Source organism: Ambystoma mexicanum, chromosome 2q (genome assembly GCF_040938575.1).
Source record: "Ambystoma mexicanum isolate Mex_15411 chromosome 2q, UKY_AmexF1_1, whole genome shotgun sequence".
NCBI lineage: Eukaryota > Metazoa > Chordata > Amphibia > Caudata > Ambystomatidae > Ambystoma > Ambystoma mexicanum.
Genome location: NC_090924.1, coordinates 638,726,105 through 638,740,558, shown reverse-complemented (window position 1 = coordinate 638,740,558; position 14,454 = coordinate 638,726,105). Strand labels below are relative to the sequence as shown.

Here is a 14,454-nt window from a genome sequence, read left to right as displayed (position 1 = left end):
TAATGGTTAGACTCCTGACCTACAATATGCTTAAGACCTTGTGTACATTATCATTGTGTGCTTGGAGGGTAGAACCAGTGACCAAGATGTCGTCTTGGAAAAATTGAACAGATGGATTGTGATAGAACAACTTGCGTATTATCTTCTGAATCACAGCTGCAGCTGAACCAGACCAAAGGGCATTTTTATGATTTGGAAAATTCCTTCATGAATTATGAAGCCTGTTAATTGTTTTGGCTCCTGATTAAGTTTAGCCTGTTAATAAGCAAAGGTCAACAGAATATTCGTAAAGCATTCCCATTTTGGCTCAACAGATAATGTTTGGTAAAGAGTGCCTTAGTACAACCACACATTTATTCAGTTGGTGCAAGTCCACACATAAACGCACTTCACCATTTGACTTATTCACCACAACTAAGTTGAGACATTCCATTCTTTGTGCCAATCACTCCTTCCTCACACAGTCTCTCCAAATCTTTTTAGATCAAAAGTAAACCTCTGAACTTGGATGCAAAAAGCACAGATCCCTTCCTCAGCATCACCTTGTGCACATAACCCCTCAGATAACCTAGCCTATTGTTGAAAATAAGGGGAACTGTTTCACTTTCTGAGGTTCTATGTCCTCTACCGACACAATCATAACCTGCTCCTTGGGCATTCGATCTAGATTAATTTTAAGTTACTTCTGTTCACTTTCCAACCTAACAATGATGGCCCACACCATGTAACATTAATTTTACATTCAACTACCCTTCTTCTGCAATCCGATCCAGCATTGACGTATCCCAACTGCTCAATGTTTTCTTTATTATACCCTCTGAGAGTGGTGTCCGGGGGTTGCAGACCCGAAGTAAAGATGGTGCCTCCAAGCATCCTTTCAAAATAGTGTGCCTGGAGCCACCAAATTGACCAACATAATAATCTCTACTCCATTTTCACATCCAGACACATCCAAGATATCCACCATGAACACCTCATCATCAGTATCACTATTCTCTTAACATTCTTCAATGATTACATCCCCACTGGAGACATTGTTTACTGCAGTCTGTTGTTTCTACTCAAATATACCATATAGTTTCACAAAATAACCAGTTTGTTACATTTCCTGTAGACTACAGATATTTGACTTTGCCATGCCCTCAAGGCTTTTGGTCCCTTTAAACACCTACTTTCAGCACTACTTTCCACAGCTTGGGTTCCTTTTTCTGTGACTCATTGGGTAATTACATGGTGTGCTCAACTCTTTTTGCTGTCCCAATCACACCCTGCCCTGGGGAGGGTCACATTTGGCCCAAAACACCTACCTTATGATTGCTGCACCCTAGAAACAACTGATCGCTGATATTTTCATCATAACTGTCCTTAAAAGTACTCGTCAATGTAAGATCTCTTCAATTGTCTCGCTTTGTTCTTATTACTTAGAGCCAAAGGGCCAATTTTCTAAAATTATACTTGTCTTGGGGTTAAAAGTCAACCATCTTCAGACATACTTCAAATGTATCGAGTGCTACACCCTCTCTCTCTTCTCCAGACAGTTATTCCAAAGTTTCCAAAGGTCCTCAGAACCTACACAATGCATAAGTAAGGATTTCCTCCAGTCATTCATGAAGCTTGGTCCGCATACCACTGACACATAATGCAAAACACCATTCTTCCACTGACCCCATTTGACTTTCGCTGAGCCAGGAGCCGACATAAACACAGCTGGACTAGGTAATTCTGCATTTTATCTGCTTGCTATTTGTTTCTCCCTTGTCACAAAGCTATGTTGCACACACCGGCCTCCTTACACCTCTGATGCGATGAAAGGAAGTACTTGGGAGAGTTGGTCCTGAATGGTGACGCTCTTGCACCAAGAAGCACAAAGAGCGAAGTGAGAAGAGCATACCTTTTTTACATCTTCACAGAGAGTTACGTGTCAAAACAAGAAGCAATATTTATGTCCTAAATCACAACCTCGTGCCTGGTTTTGCACAGAGGGCATCACGTGCCCTAAGTGCCTTCCTCTGATAGGTTACAAGCAGAGCAAGGCTGAGCGTTTCTTGTGCCCCATTGACAGCATGGCAGGTATGAAGGTCCCCAAGGGTGGCATTGTGGGTGCGTTGTACGGTGCTCAGCGCAGGGGCGTATCTACAGTGTCTTAGTACACAGTCAATACAGGGTTGCTCTCCCAACCCCAGGCAGTTCAGGCGACAGTATCAGCACAGACATATATTCCCTTGTACTCATGTTCACTACCCATAATGGTTTCACTTGTGTTGTGCAGTGCCCAGCAACTATTAACAATTGACGCCCCCAAAATGGAGAGGAAATAAAAGTGGTACTTTCGATCGCTCTTCCTTCACTTCAACTTTCACCACATGGAGCCTAATCATACTTCCAAGGCTGCATGCGTAGGGTTCTTTTGGCCACTTATTGCCATTGTTTTAAAGGGACAAGGTCCAAAGACAAGACAAATATTGAAATACGATTTATTGTGCATATAGTACCAGCTCTGGATGAAGGAAGTTAATTTACCCATGTGGGGCTGTTCCCTGAATTGACATCCTTCTATGCAACACTTACTTTTATTAGTCAACACTATTCATATCATTTCATGCATGAGTCTTTCTTCCTCAAAGCTTGTTCTTTCCTCTCATGTTACCTGGTTAGTGCATTGTGGACATTGTAGTACATTCCACTTTGGGGACTCCTTACTTTCAGGTTCCTAACTAGGTAATAGTTTAACTTCAAAAAGGAGCAATGATTGGTGCTAATAGTCTCAATGTATGTATGTAAAAGCCTCTCTACTTGATCACAAATCCAGCTTGGTACTTGTGCAGATGTAGCAAATATATAGCATGCGTGATGTTGTTTGATTATAACACACACATATATATATATATATATATATATATATATATATATATATATATATATATATATATATATATATATATATATATATGGTATTGCATTATCAGTTGATATTTGATTTATTTAATGTTAAATCACCCTTCCAATATACAACTAAGCAGCTGGTATATGTTGTATCCCCCAAAAATCATATCAGATGCAGTTAATCTGTCAGATATTACCAGCAATATAAATGGACTGTGATGCTTTATAAATGGGTACAAATATGCTGGTTTAAAGTTGTTACATTTTAATAAAGCGTGATAAATCAATATTATCATTCATGACTTGCAGGCTTAAACTGGTAAGCTTGTAGATCCATTTGGATTAATATCTTTTCATTGTCACTTGACTGTCCCTCCGTTCTGGGTTACTCAACAATCCAGGTGAATGTCAATAAGTTCATGTTTTCCAGCTGCTGCTAATAGGAGGACACTTATTGCATACTATATATTTATTGCATATCAGTTACCTATAGGGTAATCGAATATGAAAAATAGAATGCACAGCACCTCTTTTGACGGTCAAAATTGACACGGATCAAACATCATTATGAATACCTTAGAGAACTGAAACAGACACTGCAGATAAAATATTGAAACCAATGTTATGCAAAGTATTTGCCTCAATGCAAAATCTTGTGAAAAAATTCACTTTGATTGAACAACGTTTTGAAAGTAGAATGCATTGGAAAATGCAAAGAGAGTTCACAAAACCTGAAACAAACACGTGCTTTAATTACAACAGCGCAGTTGAAACATATATATATATTTGCAGGGTTCCATGTTTTGCCCGCACAGTTCAATACCGGATGGGAATTTAGCACACTGCATTGGCGTGGTGCCCGTCCCTTCACGGTTTATCCCCTTTATGCCTCAAGATCACGGGTAAGGGAGAAAAGTGCTTTCCTGGCTCCTTCCGCGCTCATCCCGGATGTTCCTTGGAAGGGTTCACTCCACATCAAACACATCTTTTCACCTTCATCTCGCCCCTCTCACCCAAACTCGCTACTTACCTGTTTATTGGTTTCTGCGTTGCGGATTCCTTGTTCCTTGCACCATCCTGCATTCCACTTCCGGTGTTCCAGCCAAAAACCCATCCCCATAGCCTCCGCACCAGAGCGCAAAGTTCTTTCTGCGATGCAATTCTGGTGCGATAAAGACCCGCACTGCATTTGCCTCAAAGGGAATACCTGTTACCATCGGCAGATCCAGGAACTCAGCAGATCAAGACTGGATGTCCCTTTCCCTCCCTAATGTTTATCCCTGCCTGTAACCCTCTGTATACCCTGTCTCCATGTCCTTCCAAGTTTAGCCATAAAAGTCAATCCTTCAAATCTTCCTGAAGTACCTTTCTCAAGAAAACATCGAAGAAGAACTCATTCAGCATAACATCAAAGATTTGCCTGTCTTTACAAGAATCCTAAATTTATTAGATCGAGGACACGAATACTCTCATCTGCTATTGCAGGAGATAAAAAATGATTTGACCTTGAATTCTGCGCAACTAACGAAAATAGAAGGCTACATTTTAGCTCAGGAGGCTTGCCACAAACATCACCTGAATTGCCATGAAAGAGCAGCCTTAATTGTAAAAAAAGAGCTTCTCGATGGCTCTCCACATGTGGACAAAAAACATGTGGGATCTCAAACATTGGCTGAGCCCCTACTGCTAAATGGAGTGCCTTTGACTTTTGCGCAAATAATACATCGCAAAGAGGATTCCACGAAGGATACCATGAGAATACCTTTGAGTGAGACAATTGATTATCTGGAGGTCGCAAAATCTCAACATGAAAGACTACTACAGGTTGAACAAATCTTAGTGCAGATGAATTCCAAAGAAAAAATTCTTGAGATGCTTGCGACTGCAGAAGCAGCAGATACCATTTTGAATACGACTGTTGAGTCGCCAGACAGTCCAACGACACTCATCAATATCATTGAACAAGACAAATGCCTGGAAACGCAAAAAGAAGAAATGATCCCAAAAGATCATTTTTACTTTACATTGAGAAGGGCCAAAAAGTACCATCAAAAAGCCTTAAAAAGAAGACATAAAAATAAAGGGGGTTCCGCCCGAGTGGAGCAAGTGGCAAAAGGGATCTCCCCTGAAACCATCAATTCCAGTAAGATTCAAGCAAACAATGGTAAAGGCTTTCAAAATGCTACACCTGCTGAGCAAATTCTGAATTTGAGTGAGCAGAACGAAGAAAGTAAAAGAGCTTTACAGATTAGCTCTTTAAACACTCACGAAAAGATCTCTAAACATTTGGCAAATGTAAAAACAGACTCTAAACCGATTGCTCCGAATTCGGCACTGCTTGCAAAAAAGCGAACTCCTCAATACACTATATACAACTCTAAGTGTACCCTCATTGATACAACCAAATTTAACTTCATTCTTTACAGACATCATACTGAAAAAACTGATAGCTTCGCGAGAAACACAAAAAACAAAGAAAAAGAGGGAACTGTAGGGACAAAGTCATCTCCCCAGGTTATTGAGGTGAAATGCTCGAATCCAAAGGCATCGGTTGCAAAAGCTACAAAAATGGCCCCAATTCTGGAACCATGCTCTAATAGTGCTTGTGCTGGGTCGGAGAACCACTGTAAGCTAAAACAGGTCCCTGAACACAGTTCTAATCATATTGTACAACCACAGGCAACGTCAATGCTTCCATATATCCCCCTGAGAAGGTTTTGGGGATTCAGTCAAAATCTCACTATATAAAAATGGTTCAAGAAGAGCGTGAACCAAGAAATCAAACACACAAACCCCTTGTGAACCTGGTGGAACAGTCAAGTGAAAATATTAGAGATGAAAAGGAGCTATGGCGGCCAATCCAAACCCCATCCATACCTTTCACTCAATTCCAAATGAGATGAAAAATACCATTGGATGAAAGAGAGATGCTAAGATTAATGGAGCTGTTCCTATTAATCACACGTTCTTAACGAATGCTCTCTTTAAGATTCCCTCGCTCCGTACCCTAGTCACAAAAGACATTGAATGGATTTGTCTCCCAAATGAGAACAACAACCGTATGCTGTCTAAGATGTTTTCCCCAATAATTGCAAAATTGATATGGGAACATCAAAGTGATCTAGAAATACTTGGTCTTAATATGCATGTTTCTTTTCCTGTGTACACCCTGCGACTAGAGGTATAGAAGGTAGACCAGCAGGTGGTTTGGCTATTTTGATTGACACCAAATTGAACTTTACAATTAATCATATATATGAATATGAACTTTTTTTTACTGATGGATGTAAGATTTGACTCTCTACATAATGGAAACTTATTTATAATTTCACTATATTGAAACCCTTGTCGGTACCCATTTGAAATAGCGTGTGAAACATTAAATGATGCCCTCAATAAGGCTTATGATAAGTCGCCCTTTGCTGAAATCCTTCTTGGAGGGGATTTCAACGCAGAATTTTGGACAAAGAATAGCAACGTTTCCCACAGTTCAGTTTACTTTCAGACTGCTATACAAAAGGGAAATGTATGGAGCGATTTTCTAAAATGTTGGGATGTTCACTTATTACAACCTGAATGCAATCACGCAAATTTCACTTGGAAACGTGGGGGTCTTCACTCATGAATTGATCATATGTTTTCTTCCAAATGTCTATCAGGTATGCTCGCAAAAGTATGCACCATAGAAACTCACCTGGATGATCACCTAATGATTGCAACTTTCATTGTAGACTATTTGAAAGTTTGACGTCAGAAACCTCATCTAGCCCTAATTCAGATTGATAGACCTAGAGAGTCGATTAATTGGTCTCCTTCTACTTGTAGAAAATTCACTGCTCTTGTAAACAGAGATCTATGGAAGAGCAAAGGGAAAAGTTGCCATGAAAATGAAGTTATACTAAAATGGAATTTACAGATGATTGCCTCTCATCTTCTAAAAATTGCCCACATGTGTGGCACGCACAATACAAGCAAAAATGAGGAAGCCCAATATTCTCATGCATGTAGTAGCCTCACTCAAACAGAAGACAAATGCTGACCTCCGAGAGGCGAGGAAGTCCAGGTTGAGGAGTATTACTTCTGAGTATGTAACGAGAAAAAAAAAATCATATTTAACTATAAATGTGCTCTACACCAAATCTGGGCTTTGGACAAATTAAAACGAAACCAAAAAATAGTTAATTTGTTATGCATTCGGAAAACAAAAGATACTTGGAAAATCATTAGATCAATAGACAAGGAAGAACCTCGAGAATTTGACTCGGAAATTGATAGCTCAACTTGGACTTCATTCTTTCTCTCCAAATGTGCTCTTCCAGCTGAATTTAGATCATATGAACATCCTCCTGATTGTCATCTAATTCAAAATTCTTGTCCTTGGGTACTATAAATTGAAGGGATCTAAATGTGCAGGGCCAGATGGTTTACTGCCTTGTTTGATCAAAGATGATCCGTTGTTCTGGTCATCAATTTTTAGTGTCATGTTCCAAGAAATCTGTCATTCGAAAATGATTCCCAACTCCTGGCTTACTTCAATAATTATTTCACTACACAAAAAGGGGTCTATATCTAATCCTAACAATTATAGACCTGTTGCCATTATTGACGTAGCAGCGAAGTCTTTGCATCTCTAATCCTTCAAGAGCTAGAAACATTTACTCGTAACAACTCTTGTCTGAGCACTGCACAAGTAGGGTTTAGAAAAGGCATGGGCACCCCACTTAATGCCTGCATTCTTGCCCACATCATTGCTTCTGCTAATTGCTCTGACAAAAGTCCTATTTTTGTCACATCTCTCTATCTAAAGGCAGCTTTTGACTGTGTTATAAGAGGTAAACTTTGGCAAAAAATGCGTAAAAGCTAAACACCCTCAGTATCTGATCACCTTGGTAGAAATGCTCCACTTTAATACTAACTTCAAGGTGCGAATCAATCGTGCAGGAGCACTTACTGAGGCTATACCAAGTTGGACTGGTGTCAAACAAGGTTGCAATCTTGCAGCCATTCTTTTTAACCTCTATTTGGCAGACATAGACGAGATATGGCGCCCAGATAAATCTTTTGCAGCTCGTATAGGGTCTCTGACCCTCTCTTGGTTAGCTTATGCAGATGATATCCTGCTGTTCGATCAAACTCAAGCAGGCCTTCAAATGAAATTGGAAAGCTTTTTACAGTATTGCAACATTAACAATTTAACTGTAATCCCTCAGAAATCAAATATAATTGTATTTTGCAACAGGAAAAAAGTCAGTCAATTTTCCTGGACAATTGAATCTTTACCTATAGCTGTATCCATAAAACTTACCTTATCTAGGACTAATATTGACGAACAATATCTCTTATAAAAGAATGAAATAACTCCTTATGGTAAAAGTTCTGCCTCTGAAGGGCCAAATGAAAATCTTGCTTTACAAAATCTGCAAGTTTTCGTTAACACTTCTATTGGAATTTTACCACAAAAAAGTCGAGGCAATTATGCTTTATGAAGTGGAATAATTTCTAAACGACCTTGGTCCCCTCTTAGATCAATTACAGGGTTCCATCTGGAAGTATACACTGGGCCAACCAGCACCTATGCCAAATGCAATTCTTAGGCACGAATTAGGCCTCAATGCACTATCAGCAAGATACAATTGGCGCCTACTCTCCAACTTCTCTAAAATGATGTTTCCTCCTAAAAAATGTTTATACACTGGATTAAATCATATGCTTGTCAGCAATTACCCTCCTTCTCTGGTAAAATACAAAGTGCGTAGGCTGTCTGTTGGAAAAAATCAATATATCTGCTGAGGATTTAGAACTGTTTCAAGCAAAGGTCAAGAAAACAATGTTTGAATACAATTGGGCAGATGGCTGCCAGCAAGTGCAGGGATATCCATCATTTGCAGAATATGCTAAATTCTGCCATAAGCAATCCCCACGCCTTTCATATATAACATTGTGTCCATGTTCACAGGTACGTAGAACATACATGCTGTTTAGACTAGACCTTCTACACACCAGGGTGCGAATGAAGTATTGGCATAAAAACAAATCAGACAGGGTTGATGAGATATGCAGATTCTGCAAGTTAACTCAGGAATTGTTAAAACATCTCTTTCTCTATTGTATATATTTCGAAAATGATAGTTGCAGAATAATGAATTCATTTTCTCAGGCAAATTCTGTCTTAGCCAGAAACTGGATTTGGCTAAAATGCATGTGGGGTGCTACTAATTCTTCCATACTTAAGACTATAAGGTTGGTAAATGTTATTGCTACTCAACTCGAGATAGTGAGCTAACATTCACAAGTATGTTTTAAATGTTTGGCTGAATAGCCTATTGCTGGTCTCACATATGATGTAATCCTGTTGAAGATCTATTATATGAATTGTCAGATTGTTAGATGCTTTTTTTTTCTTTTTCCTTCTTTTACTGTAGCTTCTTTTTATATATTTGTAAAGGTCTTGTACCAAAAACAAATAAAAGCTTTTTAAAAAAAAGTAAATCCTTCTAACTCTACCCATATTATTTAAGATTTCCCCTTGCACTACAGTCCTATTTTGCTTCCCTGCTAGGTGTGTGCCGCATAAAAACTTAGACTTGACTGATAAAGGTAATCTATTACCTTAATCAAGTGATTAATGTGCCCTGCACTGTCGCTTATTCAGTTCCCTTGTTCTGCACATTTTAAAATAAGAAAGAAATTAGCTGGTTCTTACTCTAGTCAATGTTCTTCTCAGGTGGAGATCAAAGCACATGAAAGTCCAAGAAAGGCCAGAGAGCCAGTCATTTTTAGCGAGAGGTTAGCAAAAGATCAAACGTCTTCCTCTACTTCTTTACTTCACTAAAGCGTTACTCCGCTCTCCAGTCAGGTCACTTCTGGCACTCACAGCCATAAATAGTCCTCATCTGATTTGATGTTGGCTTTAACTGGATAGGATTATTACTAATTCTGTGATAAGATAATATTTGTGTGTATTTGAAGAGGGCACGTTTATCCCAGCATGGGTATCTTGGTGTTGTAGACAGATAACAGATGTCTATTGTGGTGGCATTTCTTACGAAACCGTGGGTGGAGAATTCATCGACTCCCAGAGCCTGGTACCAGTACAGAGAGGAAGAGGAAGTTATAATTGAGGTGGTGTTGAGAAGCCTTGGAAGCCTGAGAAGTCTGACCCTGATAGGTGCTAAGAAGTTAGGGAAAAAACATTGTTCTAACATGTGCTGACAAGTGTAGAAAAACACTTTACTGTAAAGGTGCTGAGAAGTATGGAAAACCACTTGACAGAGCTACCAAAGACAAGAACACTTGTTCTTCTTGGAGAAAACAAGAAAGAAAGTCAAGAACAATTGTGTTTGCAACCATGGGACAAGGGTTAAGTAGATGAAATGATAGAGAAAGGTGAAGCAAAGCAAGTGGCTCCATAACATCTAGAAAACACAACAATACTATACGTCAAGGCATGGCGAGAGGATAAAGGGCGGGGTAAACATTTCCATAGTGAAGAGTTAAATCACATGAAGAATTGTGAAAAGACCTGAAAGGGTTAAGGTGCTTCGAAGAACAAGACAAAGATTTCATGTGTATCTCAAAATAAAGCTGTAATAATTTGAAGGTCGATTTCATATTACTTTTGAATCACTCGGCCACAACTTGCACTTTGCAGTGCTTTGGTCCTGGAATGGGTCATTAGTGCATACATAATAAGATTTATCAGTTAGTGTCCGCTGGTCTTATTTCTGGCCTCAATACATTGAGAAGTGTGCAACACTTCAACTTCTAGCAGAAGCCAAAGGACACACAGAGTATGGTTTTCATTCTATCCCATACCAGTCTGAAATTGTGTAAACAATACAAGCCTGTTCTGGACCTCAAGAAAGCAGACACACACAGTTGCTTCATAAGGTTGCATATAGATCTAATGCAGATAAATATTCAGCTAATTCTTCTGAGAATTACTCATTGGATATTCAAGATGCTGGAATAACCGACCCGTCTAAAAGGATATTTAATTTTGTTATTCAGGGATTTTACTTTCATTTGTCCATGTTACCAGATCAAGTCTGCACTGAAGATTTTCATAAAGGTTTTAGCCCCTCTTACTGGGATCCTGCATGATAAGACACATAGGCCTACATTTATCTATTCATCATCTTTCAATCAGACACAGGAGTAATCAAGAACACTTGGAAGTTGTTTCAATATCATATTCTGCTCATGATCCAGAATACATCTTGTTGATCCTGTTTTAGGGTGCATAATTAGGGGATTATTTGCCTCTTAAATACCAAGGTATGAGTACTCTAAGACGTTTTGTATTTCAGCCATACAAATGAACCTATGTTTAGTGTAAAGACAAAGAATTGCAAATGTATTTCACACAGAAATTAAAGTCAAAATATCAGTTTGGTGTAAACGTGTCTGAATCCAATTGTTATTGTAACATACTAATAGAAAGCCAACAACAGTGCAGTAGGTCAACATAAAGTAAGAGACTTAAGTCAAAGTAAGAGAAAAATAAAGTCTGTAAAGAAAAGTACAGCACTTTTAGTTTTTGAAAGTTGGAATTGACAAAACTGATTAGGGTAGTGATGTTAGCAGCACAAAATGCAAGAATTAAAGATTACATAAACACCACAGACCAGTCGGAATGGAAAAAAAATCTAATGAATGAAGGACCGGATATCGGAAGAGAACTGTAAAGCAGGGAAGACAAGGGTTTCGTTCATTGAAGGATAAGGCATTGACAGTTAGAAACCATCGTGCACTCATAAGCAGACATAAAAAAAGGGGCTCAGGTACGGATATTTGAAAATATAGACTTAAGAGTCTGCTGCAAAAACAAAAATTAGAATCAACAAAAATAATTGATGATAAAAGAGAATGGATTCATGTGCCTAGAGGACAGTAAAGAGCCAAGCACAGATCAGTTTAAGTGAATAGACAGGAAAGCAAACATTTTCTATTTTATATTCGTCAAAATAGCATATGAACATTATGCAACTATGCATCATTACAGTAGTGAGGATCCCTCTGTCACTAAATGGCTGAAATACATTATGTCTGCCGAAGAAGGCGTAAAAGAGAACACCTTGGATTACTCTATGTAGCATTTGGGGGGAAGATGATTGCCATTAAATGAATTGTACACTGGAAGTCATATTGTTTTTCTTTACAGATGTCCCTGAACCTGTTGGTGGCAGAAGCGTTCCAAAAAGAAGTGAGTATTGTAGATATATACTGCTGTGGTCATGAGGAGCTCTGTCATGCGCATTTACATGGGAACACATTTCAAAGATAATAAACAAGGGTACCTACTGTATTATGTACCTAGACAATTTTGTCTGAGTCCACAGTGTGACACGGAAACTTGCAGTTCTGCCAAACAGTTTATAGAGGTGAACCTTAAGAATGCTCTCTGCAGTAGACATGTTTCTTTAAGTGTAATACGATCACAGATTTTGGCATCAGTTCTCAATTTGAAGCTCTGGATAACCTTTATGTTTGAACCTGTTTAGCCATTTGATTTTTATAGTCAGCAATTGTGCAAAACATGTTTGATGTAGGACTGAGTAGAGCACAGTGCAGTTGTTGGCTCAAGAACTAATCAAGGCCTACACAGCTGTCTGCAGTACATGCTCATACTTGAAGGGTTAAGGCTTCTTTGAGATTGTGAGTCACAACAATGTATAGTTATTCATTTTTAATATTCGACTTAGGAGTTCACTCTGAGAATACTGGTGCTTCAAAAAGGAAGTATTTAAAATACTGCCATTTTTTTTAACAACCGTCATCATTATAGATTTAAGGCTTTCAACTCACATAGTGTGTTTGCGTTTTATTTTAATTCTTATATTGCCTTACGTCTAAGCATTGTACAAAATGTATACAGTGCAAAAAAGAGCAGACATGTTATAAATTAATAGCCATTATGAGTAAGAAAAAAGAAGTGATATAATGAATAAAAAGAGAGAGAGTGTTCCAAAGCTTAGGCTCCAAGAGAGAAAAATAACGAAAACACGACTGGGCGCAAGTGGCATAAGGGCTAGACAAAAAGAATTGAGATTCTGTTTATAGAGACTGGTTAGGCTGGTGGAATTTAAGGCGAGAGTCAAAAGATAATCAATGCAAAGAATGGAGAGCATCAGTGATAGATTCACAGGGAGAAAGCAGTCAGATAAGGCGAATGGCGGAATTAAAAACAGACGACAGAGGAGCAAGATGAGAAACAGGTAAGCCAAGTAGAAGAGAGGAACGATTATCCAGACGGGACGGAATTAAACTAGAAACAAGCTTTTTTATTATTTATTTATTTATTTATTGTGTTATGGTTACATTATAGAAACCTTAGACAGCATCATACAAGAATTGTTTTAACATTAAAATAATTACATAAAAGAAGCTACTAAAAATATATTAATTCTCAATTTCCATATAGATCAAACAAACCGTATTTCAGTCATAAATATCGAATACCTAAAAGAATTACGTAAATCTTCAACTAAACTCAAAAGGCATCTCTACAGTTTTGTATGATCACCCAAAAGGGGGAAAATGTCTGCTAAAAAGGCTACAAGTGCAAGTGAATTGGAAATAAAAACAGTACTCATCAGGGTCAACCATACATTTTCAACAAACACAGTTGAGGTAGAACTGACAAATGTATAGAAGTGAAACAATCTTGTGGGCAATAAAGCCTCACATTTTGACACGAAATGGAATAAATATTCCCTCTCATTTCTTTACGTAGTCTTCAAGAATAGTCCACCAAACCAATACAAGACCAATTTCTTCAAAGGTTGGCTAACAGTTAATTTTAAACCTTAAAAGTTGGTCCGTAAAGCATTGTGAAGTGGATTTCAATAAATACGGTTGAGGAGAACCTAAAACCTTGTTTATTTCCATATTAAACACAAAACCTTTGAACAGTGAAAGGTTTTTAAGGTACATTAAAGCATAATTTCTGTCTAAAGCACACAGCCTACGTTTCACTACAGTAAAATGCATTTCCGTTGTCTCCTCAATCTCCCTTCACAGTCAGTGGCAAAAGAAGTAACTGCCAAGTTTGATCTAAGCAGAACTGCCTCCCTTACTTTAGTAAGACCATTCACAGAAACCTTATCCAGCAATTTATAATAAAGACCATTTATAGTAGAACCACCAGTAACAAAGACCAGGTTCTAATTGAATGGCCTCAATCAGAATATGCGGTGGCAGGTTCAAAACCTTTTGCCAAATGTACCCCTCCTTTACATCAAGCCACCTCTTAATCCAAGCCAGAAGCAATTCACGGCCATATAGAATTGAAGGGGTAACCTTTGCTTTAAAAAACAGAATCCTTGGTAATAGTGAATTAAAAGGCAATTCACGGTGTAAAACCTTCATCTGGCTAATGTAGTCTTCCACTTTAATTTGTAGCCTATTTTTCACCAGATGCAAGTGATTTCGAGGAGCAAACAAATATCCAAAATATATTAATGAAGATGTTAAGGGAATACCATTCTCCAAGGCTGTCCATGCAAGACGTGTACACTTTTTAATAACATTGTAACACAGAATATTCGATTTCTTGGGATTGATCTTTCG

General features: G+C 38.3%; 1 protein-coding gene across 11 annotated transcripts in view; it reads left to right on the top strand.

The window, feature by feature from the left end:
- Positions 1 to 14,454, top strand: part of CIITA (class II major histocompatibility complex transactivator) — an 807,875-nt gene that overhangs the window by 479,775 nt on the left and 313,646 nt on the right. For all 11 annotated transcript variants that reach the window (XM_069647820.1, XM_069647816.1, XM_069647817.1 and 8 more), the window contains one exon: positions 12,047 to 12,088. In XM_069647820.1, the coding sequence (XP_069503921.1) occupies positions 12,047 to 12,088 (42 nt within the window). The remainder of the gene's footprint in view (positions 1 to 12,046; positions 12,089 to 14,454) is intronic.